General features: G+C 37.5%; 1 protein-coding gene across 1 annotated transcript in view; it reads right to left on the bottom strand.

The window, feature by feature from the left end:
- Positions 1-21,815, bottom strand: part of SMC5 (structural maintenance of chromosomes 5) — a 55,523-nt gene that overhangs the window by 30,641 nt on the left and 3,067 nt on the right. The window contains exons 3-11 of the mRNA XM_026675358.2: positions 21,015-21,067; positions 20,305-20,467; positions 9,758-9,892; positions 7,396-7,536; positions 5,877-6,038; positions 4,785-4,856; positions 3,223-3,478; positions 2,417-2,571; positions 1,023-1,136 (exon numbers count right to left, since the gene is read on the bottom strand). Coding sequence (XP_026531143.2) covers positions 1,023-1,136; positions 2,417-2,571; positions 3,223-3,478; positions 4,785-4,856; positions 5,877-6,038; positions 7,396-7,536; positions 9,758-9,892; positions 20,305-20,467; positions 21,015-21,067 — 1,251 coding nt within the window. The remainder of the gene's footprint in view (positions 1-1,022; positions 1,137-2,416; positions 2,572-3,222; positions 3,479-4,784; positions 4,857-5,876; positions 6,039-7,395; positions 7,537-9,757; positions 9,893-20,304; positions 20,468-21,014; positions 21,068-21,815) is intronic.

Genomic DNA, 21,815 nt, shown 5'->3' with positions numbered 1-21,815 from the left:
CAGGCAGTCCTTGATTACCACTTGCTTCATTTAGCAACTATTTGAAGTTGTACTGGTGTAAAAACAACAAGCTTTGCGACCAATCCTCGCCTTTGCGATAGTCGCAGCACCTTCCCAGGCTCAATTTCTACTTGTGCTTCATACCTGATCTCTGGCAAGCAGAGTTAATAAAGATTGTTGAAGTGAAGCCCAAGTCACAGTCATGTAATGTCTTGCTTAATGACCATGGGGATTCACTTAACAACCAAAACAGCAGTGAGGTCATAAGTCACGGCCACAAGATATTTAACATAGCAATCATGACATTTAGTGACACAGTTGCTGGTACCCATTGTGGTCGTTAAGTAAAGAGTAGCCGTATAAGATAATTAAATTCCTACATTCTATTTATATTTTTTCTTTCTTTTCAAAAGGTAAGGTTATTAACCAAAAATTGTTCACAAGTATTTGCAACTTGAAAAAAAGCCAGCAGTGATTAAATATCCATTTAAAAATCTACTGCAATCTTACAATTGGTAAAAGCACATGATGTAGGAAACAGGTTCTACTTTATTCTACGTTAAATGAATCATGTCAAGAAATGCATCCAATTCTGATTGCAAACATTGTAGAGGTGTAAAGGAATGGAGTAGGTTACTCTAGAGACAGTGGACTCTATTAATGTGTGTTGACAGTATTGAAAAGAAGCTATATTTTGCACTGAGCAAGAGTTTGTTATTAGAACAAAGTTGGTGGATGGCTTCTTTTATATTGCTGCACAACAACTCCAAGTATCTCTCATTACTGATCACCCAGCTGGTGATCCTGGTAGTGTCTATCTTATGTCCTTTGAATTATTTATCGGCCACTCAAAGCATGATGATTATTCTAAACAAGAGAAAGGTATGCTCCATCAAGTTAAGAGTGAGGAAACTATCTCTCTCTCTCTCCCTCTCACCCCCTCCAATCTTAGTGCTATTATAATGCCAGTTAATGACATACAGTGCTAGGTGCCAGTTTCTAATCAGGTGAATTTTTTTTACCTCTTTTAAAAATAATTCCATATCTTCCTTCATTTCAAACACAAAGGCCTTCATGTCATTAGCAGAAATGTGATTTTCTACATATTTAGCGTGTTTATTATCTTTCATATTTATCTGTATAAGAAGAAACTACAGTTACAAAAAGAATTGCAGTTAAAAACATCCAAAAGCCTGGATTTTTTAATAATATACACCATTCCTTCAACATAATAAATATGCTGCTATAGAACAATCATTCATTACTGTAAAAGACTACATGCATATCTATACAACTCTGACCATACAGAGCAGAAAGTCAACTTGGAGGGTCTTGAAAAAACAGTGCAACCTCTTCTTCCAAAAGATCTATACTAAACAGTAGTCATTAAGGAAAATTATTAAACTTCATATATATTGTAAGCATGAATGCAAAGAATCCACTCCCCTCCGAACCACTCAACAGTTTATAATTTGTGAACATATTATTATTATCTTCATGTAATAAGCATGTATAAAATTAAATAAATGGAACCTTGGGTAGCGACCAAATCGGGTGGCAAACAAAAAATCCACCCAATTTTTGAATCGTGTCATGATTCAAAAAGCGGGTGGCAAACAAAAGATTCCCTTTCCGCCCCAATTTCTCCTTCAGCGCCATTTTTTTTAACTGCGCACATGCGCAATCAGTCGTGCTTCCAGACACAATCAAATCAGGTCGCAACCGGAGTCCGGGAATGGATTACAATTGCAACCTGAGGCTCCACTGTAATCAAAAATGTTAACCTATCATAATTATGACATTTTTTAGAATGCTCTTTATAACACAGGCATACAATTGTACTTAAATTTCATGCGACAAATTATATCGACATAGCTAAATTAAGATGTCAAAATACTCATATCCTACCATGTTTCTCCAACAATACGGCCTCCACCAATAGGAAGACCCAGCATGTTTTCTAGGCATAAAATCAAATTAAGCCCCTCCCCCCAAATTTAGGCCTATATTAGAACATGCAAAATGGGGGGAAGGGTGGGGGGACTTGCCGTTAGGAGCGCCCCGTAGGCAGCAATTCCTCGCCACCAGCCACTCCTAACGGGTGATCATGGCGAAGCGCAGAGAGCTCCCTACTCCCACCAAACACCTTTGCTGCAGACCCAAGACCTTTGGCACCTGCCACTGTTGCCGCGGGGCGCTCTAGATGAGGATGAAAGGGGGGGAATTAAGTCACCCCCAAAAAGACAGCCTAGCCGTTTTTTCGGGGCTCAAAAAAAAATAAGGCCCGGCCTTATTTTATGAGAAACACAGTAGTTGATAATACAATAATGTATTGTTTGGGAAAGGTTTTAAAAATAAGATTATAACGGAAATAATGATTAAATTTTAGTAATAACACTGAAGTGGGTCAGCTTACTGAAAGTAACAGAGGGTCACAGACGCTTTTTTTAAATCGGTGTCTATTCTTTCTTAGCCACATAAGAGCACTGTGTGTATCTTGGAATCTCCCTTTCAGCTTCTCTTCCTTTATATTCATCAGATTTTCAAATTGAGTAATGCGATCTTCTATATCTGTAATTTTAATAACCCTGATATATTTACTGTAATATATGATTACAAATATAGCCTCCCTCCCATTTTACTGTGTATTGTGAAAGCATACTTAATTTGATACTTTTCTGCTCTTCTAACAGAGGTTAATGTTTGTAAAAACAATGGAGACTTATGAACTATTCCTATGAAATTATCCAACAAGAGTTGCTGAATTTTCATCAGAAAACAAATGTATAACTGCTATTCAAAAGATGCCTAAGAATCTAGCTCTCATAGCAATAGGACCCTTTTCCTCAACACCAATCATTCTGTTAGTATAAATTATAACTAGAGAATAAGACAAAATATGTTTTTACATGCTTATATAAACTGAATTCCACAAAGTTATTCCCCAACATCTAGCAAGTCTTAGAATTTCTAAGAATATTCCATAAAGAAGTATAATGTGAAAAATTAAATGTTAAAGATATTCAGACAGAAATGCTTGGTTGGTGCCAAGAAGCAAAGTTTAGCAAATAAACTGCTTGGATCCTGCCATGGAACAGGTAAGAAAAGAGAAACATCACATCTTCCCTCTGGACAGAGTAGGTAAGTTGTCAGTTATCAATATGTTTATTTGTTTGGAACTCAGGTTGTATGAATGGCAAAAATATACTTTAGCATCTTTACCTTTTCTTTCTTTTAGCAAGTTCTCCTTTTCCTTACGGAGATCGTTTAGTTCACTATCAATATTTGCCTTCTCTTCCTCCAACTGTCTAAGGTTGGCATTAAGAGAATTCATTAAAGGCTGAATGTTCTCAGCATTCTCTGTGTTTTCAAGCTCACTGGTCCAGTCTTCTATCATCTTACGAGTATTTTGTATTCTCCTCTGGCGATCCATTTCTGCCTCTTGTTTCATCCTTAAATCTAGTTTAATATCTTCAATCTAAAAAATGCAAAGAAATATTCTCCAGAAATGCCAATAAAAAAGTAAGTTTCCATTATAAAATCTCAAAGAAAAATGGCAAAACACTTGTTGTTTTAATTACAGTACTCTTACAACCACAATGAAAGTTGTTCTGTCGCTCAATTCCAAAATTTCAAATCTGGGTGATCCCAAACTTATTATTTTGCACAGTAGAGGTAAAGTAAACAAAACAGGCTGGCATATATGACTGGGAAATGATATAGAATTCCAATAGAATTCCAAGGTGCCCACCTCTTATCTAATTGTGAACTGTGGTCTTGAAGGGAAACAACTCACAAACAACTGGAGGTCTGGATGCAAACATTTTTTTGGTCAATCAGGCTTAAACAGGAAAAGGAGCAGCATTGTCAAAACCTGCTCCAGCTTTGCTAGGATACAGTCACAGTGGACTTGGTCTAGGGCACAGGTGTCAAACTTGTGGTGTCACGTTGCTGTCATGTGTTTTACAACATTTTTTCCTTCACCGAGCTGGGGTGGCATGGCCTGCGTGTGACACATCTGACCCACGGGCTGCCAGTTTGATACCCCTGGTCTAGGAAATCAAGAAATCCCGATATATAAACTCTGCCTGCACCAGTCCACAGTAAACTTGCCAAGACAAGGGAGAATAGAGGCTAGAGCGAGTTGACCGAATTAGAAAGTGCTTTGCCTGGGTGATATACATAAACTCATTTTATGAGGGCATTGTATTACACTTTTTAAGATCCCTGAAGTACTTGTAAAAGTAAAATATGCAGTGATTATCATAGTAAAATTTAACATTTATATTCTTGAATGTTGTGACAAGACTGAATGATTAATACTGCAGACTGCCATTTATACAATGAGACTCCTCTTCTTCCCACTCCAGCTCCTTAGGTTGGTTTGGGTAATAGGTGAGATTGGAGAGGAACAAGAACCTATTCAGTCAGCAAAACGATGCTACTATAGATGATGTCCCTTTAAAAGCCACTCATTCAGTGACTGTTCAAAATTACAATGGCGCTAAACAAAGGACAAACAATTGCTATGTCCTGTGTCTGCCATTTGTGATCTTCTCTCCTGGCTTCCAACAAGCAAACTCATTTGGGAAGCTGGCAGGAGGTCACAAATGGTGATCACAAATGGTATCACACAGGATTCACCTAATGATGACAACTGGAACTGCCAGAACTGCCACCATAAGCTGGCGTGGTCACATGACACATTGCTTAGCAATGGAGTTGCCAGTCCCAATTACCAGTGTTAAGTGAGAATTACTTGCAACTACAAGTCAAAGTCTTACTTGCTTGTCTTTTTTCTCCAAAGCATCCTGTTGCTGTTTACATTTCTGAGATGTTTCTTTGATTGCTGCAATCTATAAAAGATAATTTTACGTTAGCAGTGTGTTCTACTGAATTTACCAACTAATATAGCACCAGGGAGCATGAACATAATGTGAACACACTATACTACAGTATATACATTATTCTTCATAGCTCTTTATAGTTCATGGAGAATAATCACCACTTGATACAAAGCTGTAAACTATTATTGTTGAGTTTATCAACTGCAATTTGAACAGCTGAAGTCTTACGTCTTAAGTAATTTTAAGGATTCAACCTAAAGTGGAAATATTTATTAAGAACAGAGTTTCTATTTTGGTAATAGGTACAGCTACTGGACTGAGACCAAATTTCCGTTTTCTTCACATTCAGTACCGTACTGTACTGTATCATAGACTTCCACAAGCAGGAAAATAACAGTGAATGCTTTAAAAAGAATGGTTGGCAGAAGTTTACATGCATTTGTTGAAGATTCTAAGTTTTCAACCAGCACACTAATATTAAAAATAGGAATTAGTTAACTGTCCTAAATTATATTTGCTCCAGATGCAGAATAGAACAAGGACATTGGTACGGAATAGAAAACTTATGCCTCGGGATAAGACCTCTATCTTATTTAAAGAGCAGGCCTTTTGGTTTGTTGAATTAGAGATTCAGTCAATCTATGATTTTCAAGTCCCAAGGCCGTAGGACACATTTGGTGGTTTAAATTCTGCTAAAGCTAGTTATTACTTTATTAGCAATGTTTAAATATTGTGATTAATTAAAGATTATCAATTGACATCCAGTGGAGGTCAGATTAATATCTGATCCAGAATGCCTTCCCCATAGTACATTAGTCTTGAAATGGAGGCTTGTTGGAAAGTTAAACTGCATGAAATCTTTTCTTCTATGATTTTAACCCAATTACCTCTGACAGTTTTTAATCAACTGTTTCAATTTTAAATTTCATGACTACAGGCTACATTCCTATAACTTTTCTATGTACATTAATCATTTTGTCTTCTCTAAGATTTCATGCAAACGTGATACAATGACTCTTAAAAACATACCTTTTCCTTGATTTTGTCTTCCAGTTTTGCACATTGTTTGTCAGCTTCTCTCATCTCATGAATCATAGGAGCCTGGGTCTGTCTCAATGTTTTTAATTCTTCTTTCTGTCTATCTCGGTTTTTTTTAGCCTCTTCATACAGTTTCCGTGTTTCTTCATATATCTATAAAGCAATGCATGCAAAATAATTAGTGACACTGCACCAACTATATATAGGATGATGCTATCTGATTTTGCTACTTTGCTCACATTTCATATTTATATAATTATTATACATTAGCTTGAAACAGAATAGCTTAACTAGGCATTACTTAGCAAAGGAAAAACAACACAACCAATATCAGAAAACCACCACATGGAGGAATGCTCTTTTATAATTGCACTGTTAACTAAATTTTTATTTGACATTATGATCAGAATTACAACACTGCTTACATTTTAAATTGCTGTTTGTAATACTTGCACAATTGTTTGCTTTTTAATGAATATGAACCACTTGTTGGTATATATACACAACAAATATAGGTTTCATTGTTTTTTCATCTTTTCCTTTTTTTGATATTTAAAAGTTTATTTCTGTCAAGATGACTGCCATGCATTAAATATCCATGGATTTCTCAAACAAGCTAAAGGAAACAATGTAGCATTATGTATTATAATTTTAATGTAGCATAAGTATTATGATTTTAATTTGGGAATTATAATTTCAAAGGTATTTTTCTTACCTTTTTTAAACCAGCAGACTGATGCTATACAAATCACATTAAATTTTATGTAGCTAATCGAATTCTGGGCTCTCAGACCTTTTTATAGTATTCAATAGTGTGTATTTAAATAAGCATATCTCAATTTGTATGAATGTTGCAGTCAAGTTTTAAAATATTATAGAAAAATGGAACACTATGACTTTAAAATTGTGTACAGGCTATTTAAAATACAAACAGCATGATGTTTTCCTTGAATTAAAAAAACCCTAATACAATCAGAATTAAAGCAGATAGTGGGTTAATGTGTTTTGGCTTGCCACAATAGAGAATCACCTCACTTTTACAACATATTAGTCTAGAAAAAACGACAGAGAGAATCCATACTAAAAACATAGTAAAGAACATCAGGTTGCAGGATGAAAACAAAACCTTAGCTCAATTCCAAGAAAAGAAGTATTTTAGGAGCTACATATTAGAGGCAAATTGGGGGAATGGGAGAAAAAAGTGAATTTTTCATAATTTCATTTTGAAAATGTTACTATTTTTACAATTAATTCTGCATTTGATAATCATGGAAATTACCAAAAAGGCATATTTAAAACACTTACCAACAGCTTGCAATCTCCCTTGTTACCTTGAGCAGACATTTGTTAGACAAAAATACAGATTACAGATATTTGACATTTGATCAATTTCCCCATTTCACTCCAACACTTTCTTGCTATATTAGCCTTGCTTTTGTGCATGTGTATGGCAATGTGTATTTGTGTTTAAAAATACATTTTCAAATCTCTATAAAAATTAGGAACTTACCACCCATGGCCTTTTTTTCTCCAGCATTGCAATTGAATCTAGATGATGCTGACGTTCATGATATCGCTCCACATCTTGCTTATATCTTTCATTCTTTTGCTTCATTTTTTCTAGATTGCTATTTTTTTCTGTGCATAAATTCTGTCAGCACAGATATTGCAAATTATTTACATGACTAAAATAACATAGGTAATTCTCAGGTTATTGTTGTTCTACCATCTACTTCATTCAATTATGTACATGAGAAGAACATAATTAATATTATTGCAAATGGGAATTTTATCTCCAGAAATAGAACTTATTCTGCAATGTGCAGGTTAAAAACAGAAAGGTCAACAGGTTGTAATCACATAAATGATCACTATTGTAGATTGTAATCAATTATCTGCTCTCAATTTCCACCTGCTGAATGGGAAAGGCAATTTTTAACAATTCTCCCTCCATTTGGAAGCGTCCTCCATTTCTTATTAACATTGATGGAAATCTTCACTGGACCAATGACCATTCAACAAAGGGACATCATTTGATACAATCCAATATAACTTTGGATATAATGCAGAAAAAATCATCATAATTAGAATTTCTGGTCTTTGCTTTGAATCAGCTCAGATCCATATAAATGCATTAATAGAAGCCAAATATTTATTAAATGAAAATGTTCAATCAATAATATAATATATGCAGGTAGTCCTCGATTTACAACCACAACTGAGCCCAAAATGTTCATTGCTCAGAAGGCAGTTGTTAAATGAGTTTTGCTATGGTTGTTCATCATAATTAGAATTTCCCTGCAGGAAAGGTTACAAATGGTGATCAGAGGACGCCAGGCCAGTGCAACTGTTATAAATACATGCCAGTTGCCAAGTGCCTGAATTTTGAACATGTGAACATGGGGATACTGCAATGGTCGTAAGTGTGAAAACCAGTCATAAGTCACTTTTTTCAGTGCTGTTGTAATTTCAAACGATCATTAAACAAATGGTTGAAAATTGAGGAATACCTGTGTTTTCTACTTAAATACTATATTGATCATCATGTTAACAATTGATATTCTACTTGGCAACATTACTAATAAGAATTATGATTAATAATGGTGTGTGTAATTTACATTTCAGCTTAATTTTTTTAATTGGGAAAAATGACTATTTTTTTTAGTCTATGAAATAAATACTAAATAAATAGAAAATAGTTTTTACAAGCCTTCCATAATCTATTGAAGTAAATAGCTGTTTAATAATTATCAAAATAATAGCAAAATGATATTTCAATAAAATAGTTGTAACTAATATAAAATATAAAAATCTAATAATCATGATTTCCAACTGTCCAATGTACTTGTTTAAATAGCAATAGCACTTAGACTTATATACCGCTTCACACTGCTTTTACAACCCTCTCTAAACTGTTTAAGAGTCAGCATATTGTCTCCAACAATCTGGGTCCTCATTTTCCCAACCTCGGAAGGGTAGAAGGCTGAATTAATCTTGAGCTGGTAAGAATCGAACTGCCGAACTGCTTGCAGCCAGCAGTCAGCAGAATTAGCCTGCAGTACTGCATTCTAATCACTGCGCCGCCACCACATATATGCATCAAATTTCAAGTAATCATAGGAATCACTAGGAAACCAACTTCCCAGTAAATTAATGCAAAACATATAACAGATTGATCCATATATATTGGCAGTTGAAAAAAATGTTATACAGTTTTGCTGTACTGCAAGACATTTTGAAAGTGTTATTGTAAGATAAAACAAAAACACTATAAACAAATAGTAGTATAATGGTATTATATATTCCTGGACATTTACTCACTACTTATTCCCAGGGACTCAGGTGTAGAGAAAAAAAAAATTTAAGTTTTTCTGAAGACTTACCAGTTTTTTTTTTCTTATTTGATAATACAGATTTAAAAGGGTTTCTTTTTGCAAACTATTTATCTCATCAAATATATATCTTGTATTCTGTTTATTTCTGGGTATATTTTATTTTATTCTTTATTCTTATACTTATTCTTTTGTATTTTTGTCATTTTTTGTTATAAAATACAACAAACGGGGGGGAAGAAAAGTCTTTCTGAGGAACAAGGACAGAATCAGCAATCATTAAAGAAACTTCAATTGTTTGGGTTTTTTAATCTCAGGTAATTAAAAAAACATAAAAGCTAAAAATAAGATCCACAATAAGCAAAGTATAAAGGAAAGCTACAAGAAGCAAAGCCAATAAGCCAAGATAACAGCACTCCTGCTCTTGAGTAGTCATAAAATATTCTCAATAAAAAGGCAATTTATCTTGTACATTCTTAGAATGCAACAAACCCAATATTCTTCTTTAAAACTGTAAAGCTTACACAATACATATCTTACTTCAAGTTCTCGCTCCCTCTGCCTGAAGTTTTTGAGATCACAGTGAAATTTGTACATCTCTGGTGGACCAATAGATTTCTCTGTAGCTTCAAGCAACTCAATTTTGGACAATTTTGCAAATTCTCCAACTTTATCCTGCAAAGCAGATGTGCAGTATTTTATGTTATAAAGGCATTCAATTATATTTTACATTAAAAGACATGAACTTTGAACTAATATAAATATCCAGTATTTTTATCTCTTCCTGACTAGTAGCCATCACATAGCAGTTCCGGTAGGCTCCAGACAACTTTGGCATCTATATGTTAACACATTCACCTCAAACAAGGCTTTTGAACACCGAACATGTTGATTCTCCAGCTTACCAACAGAACGTATTCAATCGCCAAAATATACTTCCCACGCAGCTTTGGAATGCTGGAATCAGAGACAAACCAGCAAAGATCATGGCCAGAATACAGTTTCAACTGCTACAGATGGTCCTATGGTTTTCCCTGAAATAGCAGCGTATTTCACATACAGGCAAGTCACTCAGCTGAGAGTGTTAAATAACTGTATGCACTGTAAATAATTTCACACTTCTCACAGCGCACAAGATTGTGCCCAAGAGAGGAGGGCGGAGCTGGCGTCATGACAATACGGCATGCGATCTTGGAGGTCTCAGATCGCTGCCGATATCTTTGCTCCTGGACGGTCCAATTGGATCTAAACCGTCCCGAAGAGACAGTGAATGTAAAGAGCACATCCTGTCGATCTCAGGAATACTGCAAAGTCCCTGGTAGATCCAGGAGAAGCTCTTTTTGCCAGCAGCAAAGAGGCAGCCATTAAAGCTGCTGAAGTTGGGACAGCTCCGAAACGAAAGAGAATAGAAAGAGAAAGTGTGCCGGTTTGGTGAGAACTTTTTTTTTTATTTTAAGATTTGAAAGGACACCCTAAGGAAAAGAATCTGTAAAAGTTTTGACAGAAGTGATTAAGCGGCGATTTTAAACAGGAATGTCAAAGTAATATTTTTATTTATTTTTTCTTCTCATTGCTGGATTTTCTACACAATTTTATATTTTGAAACGACTGTTTTTTTTTCTTTCACCTATTCTTTTTCTCCTTTTTGACTTTATAATATTATAGGCTAGAGACTCCCTTTTAGTCATCTTTTTTAATATCTTTTTCCCTTTTTAACTAATTTTTATTATATTTTGTTTGGAAAAGGAGGGGGAAAGTGAAAGCAAAAGGAACTTTGTAACACTGCCAACTAGAGGCTTGGAAATATTCTATTTCTTTTTCTTGACTAGACAAAGCTGAGAAACAACTGAGATTCTTTTTCAAGGACATTGCTATTTGATAAGATAGAGGGAAGAGCATGGGAGAATATTATTGCAGGTGCTCTTCTGGGTTTCTATCAACAGCTGGGGTCTGGTGTTGAAGCTTATAAAAAAAAAGGTGATAAGAGTCTGGAGAAGAGAGTTATAAATTTTAACAAAAGCCTTGGATAATCAAACAAGGTGCAGTGTGCTCTTTTTATTTTTTTAAGCTGAGCTACCCCTCCTTATTAGTTTACTTTTTGTAATAGCTATTTGGATTTTTGGCCTTTTGGAACTTGTTTTTGTCTTTCTTTTTGTCTTTTGAAGTCATTTTTTTACGTTTGCATTTTATTTTAAAGGAGAAGCTTAGTATGATGATTTCCTTCCTTTTCTCTTGTATTTTTTTTCTATTTACCCTCCATATTGGTTTTTTTATTTTAATTTTTGTGGCTTTCTTTTTTTCTTATGCATCCTTTTATACCTGAGACCTCTTAATTGGATTAAGGTGTGGAAGGACCTGAATAACTTTTCTTTTCTCTTTTTTAGTTTTTTACTTTTCCGCCTTTTTCAGGATTTAACAATTTTTTTCTTTTTTGAGTGTGTTTATGGTCTTTTCTTCCATTTTTGAGTTTTTACTGCTATCTAGCCAATCGATTGGATTAAGGTATACAAGAACCTGAAGAAATTTATTATTATTATTATTATTATTATTATTATTATTATTATTATTATTATTATTATTATTATTATTATTATTATTATTATTGCTACTATTTGGTTTCTTTTTTCCTACTATTTTTATTTGAAATTGCAATTGGTTATTTCACAAGTGGATTAAGGTCTAGAAGAACCTGAAGATTCTGAATTGCTCAAAATGAGTAGGAAATTAACAGCTCCTGGTTCTTCAACTTCTACTTCTTCCTCTCCACCATCTGGAGGACAACGTTCAATACAGACAATATTAAGACAAGAAAAAGAACAGGAAAAAGTGACCCTGCAGATGATTATGCAAGGAATTCAAAATATTCAAATAAGAACAGAGAATATTGAAAAGAGAACAGAGAACACTGAACAAAGAACAGGGAAAACTGATGAAAAGGTGGAGAACATTCAACAAATGATGATGAAGTATGATGAGAGATTCCAAAAAATTGAAGAAGATAAACAAAGAGATAAGAAGATTGGAGATATTGATAGCAGATTAACTGTGGTCAAACAAGATAAAAGTGGGATGCTGAGATGGGAGATGGACAGATCAGAATTTTATCTCAGATTCCAAAACACAGAGGAAGAAAAGGGACAAAACCTAGCTGAGATAATCATAGAAATTTTGACTGAAGCTTTAGAAATAACTAAAGAGAAGATGATTGATGGAATAGATAAGATTTATCGAATCTTCACAAGATATGCAATGAGAAATAGCTTACCAAGAGAAGTTCACATCAGATTTACAAAGAAAGCCATTAAAATGCAAATATTGCAAGTGACAAGAGAGAAAACATTGAAATATAAAGACAAGGAGATTGTGGTCCTGAAACAAGTACCCAGAAGAGTGAGAGAGATGAGAAGAGAATACCGATTTCTGACCAAAATGCTACTTCAAAAAGAGGTGAATTATAGATGGCTGATTCCAGAAAGTTTAATGTTCACATGGCAAGAACAGAGACATAGAATCGACTCAATTGAGAAAGCTGAATCATTTTACACAGAATTTTTTGGAGGGAAAGAGGAAGAGGCAGAAAAAGAAATCTCATCAATTGAATTCCAAGAGGACTGCCAAATGGCGACTGAAAAAGAAGGTGTAGTAGGTGGAAAGGTGGAAGCCAAAGAACAACATGAACCAAGATCTACGAGAGCTGCTAAACCTAACTATAAAATATAACCATGGAAGAGAAAAAACTGATTACAATTAATATAAATGGACTTAACTCAGCCATTAAAAGAAGGAAAACTTTCCATAAATTAGAGAAATTAAAATTTGATATAATCTGCCTACAAGTACATATCAAAAAGCCACATGAACAATTGTTGATACAGCCAAAATTAGGGAAAATATTTACTTCTTTGACACAATGCAAGAAAAGAGGAGTGGTTTTATACATTAAAGATATTATCCCAGCAAAATTGATCTATACTGATGACGATGGAAGAATACTAATGGTGGAAATAATGGACAATAATATGAAAACACTCCTGATTGCAATCTATGCCCCGAACGACAATCAAGAATTTTATAAAAAATTACATATGAAAATAATTGAACTGGACTATGCCAATAAAGTTATGATGGGAGATTTTAATGGAATTGTAGATAATAAACTGGACTATACAGCACAGAAAACAACAAAGCAAAACAGAAAGACTCTCCCTTAATCTTTTTTTAAAATGGTAGATGAAATAAACTTAAAAGATACATGGAGAGAAAGAAATGCTAAAACTAAACAATATACCTTCTACTCAAATAGACATTTATCATGGTGCAGAATAGATATGATATGGATGTCAACAGAATTGTTAACTAATATTCAAGAAATAAATATTGAAACAAGTACTTGGGCAGATCACAATCCAATGACAATTAAATGGAAAGGACAAAGAAGAAGATCTAGATGGACGTTAAATCATACTATATTAAAGGAAAAAGACTTCACACAGTGGATAGAGAAAGAACTGGCTTTCTTCTTTAGAGAAAACAAAAAAGAAGATACATCAATCCAGAACATATGGGATACAATGAAGGCATATGCCAGAGGCTTGATAATAGACTATACAAGGAAAAGAAATACCATGAAAAGACTAGCCTCTAAGGCAGGGGTGGGCAAACTTTTTGGCTCGGGGGCCGCATTGACTTTTAAAATTTGACAGACGGGCCGGGTCAGCACAAGATTTTTTGGGAATCGCCCCCCCCTTTCTCCTCCTTCCCCTCCCCTCGGAGGCCCCCTGAGTCAGGAGTTGCTACCGCCGGCGCGGCTCCGGTCCTGCGTTGCCTCGGGAAGGGAAAGGCAAAAAGGAAGAGCCGCGGCGGTGCTTTGCAACGGGAGCAGTGGCACCTGAGGCTCAGGCTCAGCGGCTCCTGGTTTTGCCTTTTCCTTCCCAAGGCAACGCGGGACTGGAGCCGCACGGAGCTCCGCCGGCGGTAGCAACTCCTGGCAGCCCCAGCCGGACACCTGAGCGGAGCCCGGGCGAAACTGCCTGTTGCTGCTGCCGGAGCACCGCCGGGTCGCCTCCTCCAAGCAGCCTGCCCGCCCGCTGGGCTTCCCCTCTGCCACGCGGCTCGGGGCCAGGCGCGAGTGCCCGCGAGTTAAAAGGAAGCCGAAAGTTGCTGGGAAGTTGCTCGGGTGCTGGGAGCAGGCTTTTAAAGTGCCGCCCGAGCAAAGTTTAAGCAGCCCGCCCGCCCGCCGGGCGGAATCCTTCCTGCTCCTCGGCGGGAAGACGCTCCAGCCTGCAAACTTTGCCTTTGCAAAGTTTAAGCCTGGAAGCCCCGGAAACCCAAGCAACTTCCCAGCAACTTTCGGCTTCCTTTTAACTCGCAGGCGCTCGTGCCTGGCGGAGGGGAAGCCCGGAGCCTCCTCCAAGCAGTCCGCCCGCCCGCCCGCCGGGCTTCCCTCTGCCGCACGGCTTGGGGCCAGGCGCGAGCGCCCGCAAGTTAAAAGGAAGCCGAAGTTGCTGGGAAGTTGCTCGGGTGCTGGGAGCAGGCTTTAAAGTACCGCCCGAACAAAGTTTAAGCCTGGAAGCCCTGGAAATCCGAGCAACTCCCCAGCAACTTTCGGCTTCGTTTTAACTCGCGGGCGCTCGCCCCGAGCCGCACACAGCCCGCTCCAAGCAGCCCGCCCGCCCGCTGGGCGGAACCCTTCCCGCTCCTCGGCAGGAAGACGCTCCAGCCTGCAAACTTTGCCTTTGCAAAGCCCTGGAAGCCCCGGAAAACCGAGCAACTTCCCAGCAACTTTCGGCTTCATTTTAACTCGCGGGCACTCGCCCCGAGCCGCACGGCGGAGGGGAAGCCCGGAGCGCCACCGGTCGCCTCCTCCAAGCAGCCCGCCCACCCGCCGGGCTTCCCCTCCGCCGCGCGGCTCGGGGCCAGGCGCCAGCGCCCGCGAGTTAAAACGAAGCGGAAAGTTGCTGGGAAGTTGCTCGGGTGCTGGGAGCAGGCTTTTAAAGTGCCGCCCGAGCAGAACCGCCGAGCCGGGAAACGGCACCAAGGCAGGGCAAGGCTCCACCAGCAGCGGCCTAGCTTTAGGTGGCTCCAAGCAGCCCGCCCGCCCGCGGGTGGAACCCTTCCCGCTCCTCGGCGGGAAGACGCTCCAGCCTGCAAGCTTTGCCTTTGCAAAGTTTAAGCCTGGAAGCCCCGGAAAAAAAGGGGGATCGACGGGACTCACCATCGGAGAGGTCGCACTCGAAGGTGATTTCAACTCCCAGCCAAGGCCTTTGCAAATTTCTTTTCTTTCCTACCCCTAGATCGCTCCGCACTGTTTTGCAGCTTTGGCGGCCACGCGGCACAGGGCAATACGCCACGCCCAGCGATTTTTTTTCAGGGGCGGGCCGGATTGGACAGACCAATGGCAGTTATTTTTTTCAGGGCGGGCGCATTGGACAACCAGGGGCCGGATGTGGCCGCGGGCCGTGTTGCCCACCCCTGCTCTAAGGCATTAGAGCAGGGGTGGGCAACACGCCCGCAGGCCACATCCGGCCCGTTGGTCTGTCCAATCCGGCCCGCCCTGAAAAAAAATCGCTGGGCGGGCGGGCTGCTTGGAGGAGGCTCCGGGCTTCCCTCTGCCAGGCGCGAGCGCCTGCGAGTTAAAAGGAAGCCGAAAGTTGCTGGGAAGTTGCTCGGGTTTCCGGGGCTTCCAGGCTTAAACTTTGCAAAGGCAAAGTTTGCAGGCTGGAGCGTCTTCCGCCGAGGAGCGGGAAGGGTTCCGCCCGGTGGGCGGGCGGGCTGCTTAAACTTTGCTTGGGCGGCACTTTAAAAGCCTGCTCCCAGCACCCGAGCAACTTCCCAGCAACTTTCGGCTTGATTTTAACTCGCGGGCGCTCGCGCCTGGCCCCGAGCCACGCGGCAGAGGGTAAGCCCAGCGGGCGGGTGGGCTGCTTGGAGGAGGCGACCCGGCGGTGCTCCAGCAGCAGCAATAGGCAGTTCCGCCCGGGCTCCGCTCAGGTGTCCGGCTGGGGCTGTCAGGAGTTGCTACCGCCGGCGCAGCTCAGCGGCTCCAGTCCCGCGTTGCCTTGGGAAGGAAAAGGCAAAACCAGGAGCCGCTGAGCCTGAGCCTCCGGTGCCGCCGCTCCCGTTGCAAAGCACTGCCGCGGCTCTTCCTTTTTGCCTTTCCCTTCCTGAGGCAACACGGGACTGGAGCAGCGCGGAGCCGCGCCGGCGGTAGCAACTCCTGACTCAGGGGGCCTCCGAGGGGAGGGGAAGGAGAAGAGAGGGGGGAAGGGTGGGGGGGGCGATTCCCAAAAAATCTTGTGCTGACCCAGCCCATCTGTCAAATTTTAAAAGTCAATGCGGCCCCCGAGCCAAAAAGTTTGCCCACCCCTGCATTAGAGGATGAATATAAAGGACTTGAAAAAGAGCTACAGAAAATGCCACAGAAAAAGGACATTAGGTTAAAAATGGATATAATTAAACATAAAATGGGTTCAATAGAAAAAGAAGAATTAGCACAGAAAATCAGAGATGCTAAACAGAACTAGTTTGAAGATGCAAATAAACCAGGTAGATGGTTAACATATAAATTGAGAAAGGAGAAAGAATCAAGGAAAATATTGCAATTAATAGATGACCAAGGCCAAGTTTGCTATGGAAGTAAAGAGAAGAAGGAAATCATACGAGACTATTATGGAAAACTATACACACAAGAGAATATTGATGAGGAAAGAGTTAAACAGTATTTACAGAATGCTAATTTACCCCAGATACTTAAAGAGATTGAAACAATGTTAGAAAGCAATATAACGATGATGGAGTTAACTGAAGCACTCAAGAAGCAAAATAATGGAAAGGCACCAGGCCCAGATGGACTTCCGGCAGAATTTTGTAAAACATTACAAGAATCGTTGAACCTTCCATTGCTAGAAGTTCCATTGCTAGAATGAAGTTATGTTAAAGAAGATACCTAAATCATGGTCAGAAGCTTATATTACACTTGTCCTAAAAGAGGAGGCCGATCCATTACAAATCAAGAACTATAGACCTATTTCCTTACTAAACGCAGATTATAAAATTTTTGCTTCAATATTGGCAGAAAGACTTGAAAAATACTTAAACAATTTTATCCATCCTGATCAAAATGGATTTCTGCCAAAGAGACAAATTAAAGATAATATGAGAGTAATCTTGGACACTTTGGAATACTACAAGGCACACCCTGAAAAACAAATGGCTTTGATATTTCTAGATGCACAGAAGGCATTTGATAATGTGAACTGGCGATTCATGTTATTACAGCTGGAACAGATGGGCTTTGCTAAAAAATTTATTCAAGCAATAGAAGCTATATATCATAAGCAAATGGCAAAGGTAATGATAGAGGGAGAACTGACAGACTCTATCGATATAAGAAAAGGAACAAGACAAGGGTGCCCACTATCACCTCTGTTGTTTGTGTTAACCTTGGAAGTGCTAAACAGAAATATTAGAAAAGAAAAGGATATAAAAGGGATGAAAATTAAAAAGGAAGAATTTAAGTTGCAAGCATTCGCAAATGATCTGGTTTTCATTTTAAAAGACCCACTAGAAACAGCATCAAAATTGATAGAAAAGATAGAGGCATATGGAAAGGTGGCTGGTTTGAAAATAAAGATAAGACAAAGATCTTAACAAAGAATATGCTATCAAGACAAAAGGAAGAACTGGCAGATCTATTGAAAATCCAGGTCACGAGTAAGATCAAGTACTTGGGGATACATTTGACAGCAAGATGCAATACACTAAAAGAGAATAATTTTATCAAACTTAAGCAGCAGATAGCGCTAGATTTGGCGAAATGGGAAAATTTACAACTGTCATTAATAGGGAGAATATCAACAATCAAGATGAATATATTACCCAGAATTTTATATTTGTTCCAAACAATTCCAATTAGGCTTGGAAAAGATTACTTTAAAGATTTAAATAAAATTGTGTTGAAATATATATGGCAAGGTAAATAAGCGAGAATAAAGTTAAAATTTTTGCAAGATGCTAGAATAAGAGGAGGATTTGGTTTGCCTAATTGGGAGTTGTATTACCAAGCTACAAATTTGATGTGGGTTAAGGAATGGATAACATTAAGAAATACTAGATTGTTGACATTAGAAGGACATGATCTGTTGTTGGGGTGGCATGCTTTTTTATGCTATAAAGGAACTAAAACACAGGGGTATTTTCGAAGACATTATATACGGGAGTCTCTGTGGTTAAACTGGGAGAAGACTAAAAGACAATGTTATTTGAAAATTCCAGTCTGGCTATCGACTATTGAAGCATTTTCTTATCCTATAATATATAAAAAGGAACAAACAGTTAGATATGGTGAAATATTGAATGAAAAGGGTGAACTTAAATCTATACAAAAATTAGAGGAACAAGGTATAAAGATGAATTGGTTTTCATATGCGCAAATACATTCAAGGTATGATAAAGACTCTAAAACAGAAGGTTTCTATGATAAACTGACTGATTTAGATAAGATTTTGACAGGTACTGATGAAAAGGTGATTAAAAAATTGTATGGATATTTATTAGAAATTAAACTAGAAGAAGAACAAGTTAAAGAAACAATGATTGCTTGGGGGAAGAATTTTGGATATGGGATTGATCTAGAGAAATGGCAAAAACTGTGGTCCCCAAATTATAAAATGACAATGTCAACAGCATATAAAGAAAATTTGTATAAGATGTTTTAAAGGTGGCATTTCCCCCCAACAAGAACAGCAAGAATGTTCAAGAACAAATCTGAAAAATGTTGGAAATGTCATCAGACACCTGGCTCATATTACCATATGTGGTGGACTTGTGCGGATGCCAAAAAATATTGGACTAAAATCCACACATGGCTGGAAAAAAATCACAAAAAAGCATATAGACTTGAAACCAGAGATATTTTTATTGGGAATTTTACCTGAAATATACAGTAAAGAATTGAAATATTTGATTGTAAAATGTATTAATAGCGGCTAGGATCGTATTTGCTAAAAACTGGAAAAATGAGAAAATACCATCACAGGAGGAAATCATTAAGAAAATATTGGAATGTGCTGAAATGAGTAGATTGACATTTGAAATTAGAGAACAAGATGATAAACAATTTTATAAAATTTGGGATCTATTCTATCAACATGGTAATGAAATATGTAGTTTCTTAGAAAATAATAAATATATAAAGAAGTATTCTTTTCTTATTATATTTACAAAAGGATTGTAGGATAGATTTGAGATGATAATATGAACTGTCATAAAACAAATTAAGTAAAATATGATTATTCCATAAAACATGAATGAATAAAAGTATAGTCAAATGATTAATAATGATATTGTATTTAATACTTGATTGTAAATACGAGAATTTATACAATGTAATTGTAATTGAAGACTATGAAATGGAAGCACAAAACAATTTGTAAACCAACTGGCACACTGTATGTATCGGCACACTGTATGTATATATATGGAAGATGGCTTTATGTTTTTATGTTTTGTCTATGTTCGTCTTAAAAACCAATAAAAAATTTTTTTTTTAAAAAAAAGATTGTACCCAAGACATATCTACTGCAGAGTTTCATTGTCCAAGAATTTTCCATTTACGGTAGTACCATTCAGAGAAAGTATTTCAGTTATGCTAATATAAATGAGAGAAGTCTAATAAATCATAGAAGCATAAGTTGAAAGGGGCCATTTATGTTATTCAATTCTCCACTGATGCAGGGATTTAAAACAATTAAAAAAGAAGGCTATTTAATTTCTGCTTGAGAACACCCAGTAACTAGTAACTAGTTTATCTAACTGATTTCCCTGTCAAACATTACGATAATTTTTCTTAACATTTAGTCATAATCCACTTTCTTGTCATTTAAATCAATTATCATGTCATGCACACATTGGAATGAAAGAGGTGATACTATAATGATTATTATTTTCATAATTTATCCTATTACATCTAATAGCTAATTATCAGGTAGCAAACATTTATCTTGCACAAGATTTCTCATGTCATTTATTATTTCATTTATTGAAACTGTTAATATTTGTATTTTCTTTAAAATGAAAAGTATTCATACCTGTGGAAGAAACTGGCATAGATTGCCCACTTGAATATTTAAAGCAGAGACTTGTTCCTCTACCATTTTGAGAGTGCTGGGGGTTTTATTAAGAAACCAAATTGACTGGTTGTTTGATACAGACATTTCTCGTGTGATTACAACATTGTTCGGCACCTTATACCTAATGGTCAGAAAATAATTGTTATGTCTTACTTTAGGCTATGGTAATATTTAGCACTATATATGTACTACTAAAATAAACATGTATATCTTAATGTTACACTTTCTCAACAACATTATTTTTTAAGTGCAGGTAGTCCTCGATTAACTACAACTGAGCTCAAAATTTCAATTTCTAAGTGAGACATTTTAAAGCAAGTTTAACAACATTTCTTGCCACAGTTGTTCGTGAATCACTGCAGTTAAGTTGGTAATATGACTGTTAAGTGAATCTGGCTTCCCCACTGACTTTGCTAATCAGGTTTAAATAGGTGTTCACATGACCCCAGGACACTGCAACTGTCATAAATATGAGTCAGTTGCCAAGTGTCTGAATTTTGATCACATGACTAGGAGGATGCTGCAATGGTCGCAAGTGTGAAAAACAGTCATAAGTCACTTTTTTCAGTGCCACAGTAACTTCAAATGGTCACAAAAAAACTGTTGTTAATTTGAATACTACCTGTACACTTGTGAAAATGGGCATATAAACAAGTCTCATTACTCACACCTCAATTTCAACTGTTCCTTTATTGCAACCTCGCTTCACATAATGACCAACCTGAACAAAAGGAAAAGATACACAGAGATCCTTAATTTATAAGTATTGCATAGCATTGCATATTATGAAATACTTAAGTAGAGTTGTTTAATACAAATTGGGATAGGAAACCAGTGAAATGAAAAAAGAATGCAGAGAAGAGTAAGTATAAAGAGGTATCATTTTTGGTTACCTAAACTCAACATTCTAGCAGCGCTTAGCTCTCTAACTCATGACAGAAATCATAACTGCCAGTACAGTGCAGTATTTATAACAAAATATGCAATTTAGGAAGTAGCATAAAAGTAAAAAGAGCAGAATTTGCTGTTTAGTCACTTTTGAAATCATTACAGTTAAAACTATCCAGCAGATGCAATACAGTATTGGCATAACAAAGGAGAGAGGCGAATTAAAGAGTAGCACCAATGAACAAACTATACTGAAGGACAACAAAACATTCCAGAGGTTAAAGTTGTTTAGGAGAATAAGTAGACAAAATAAACCAGGCTCTCTCTTGGTTCTGTTAATCAAATGATATTCTAGTAGGAACAAGAAAGCAGGCTGCCTTTGTTGTGGCAACTGTCCTCTAGAATAGGATCCCCCTTGAGATTCAGATGACCTCCCCCCATTTAATGACTTTTAACAGCGCATTAAAAACATGGTTTTGTCACTTGGTTTAGATTAAGTAGGGATCCTTCTTATCTTTTTTATTTCTGCTGATGACAAAAAAGAGTTGTTTGTTTTATACCCCAATGCTATATTTTGGGTT

Source organism: Notechis scutatus, chromosome 2 (assembly GCF_049901735.1).
Source record: "Notechis scutatus isolate UNSWTSFEM ecotype Mainland chromosome 2, rNotScu1.2, whole genome shotgun sequence".
NCBI lineage: Eukaryota > Metazoa > Chordata > Lepidosauria > Squamata > Elapidae > Notechis > Notechis scutatus.
The sequence above is the reverse complement of the archived record's forward strand: the minus strand, read 5'-3'. Positions and strand labels throughout refer to the sequence as shown.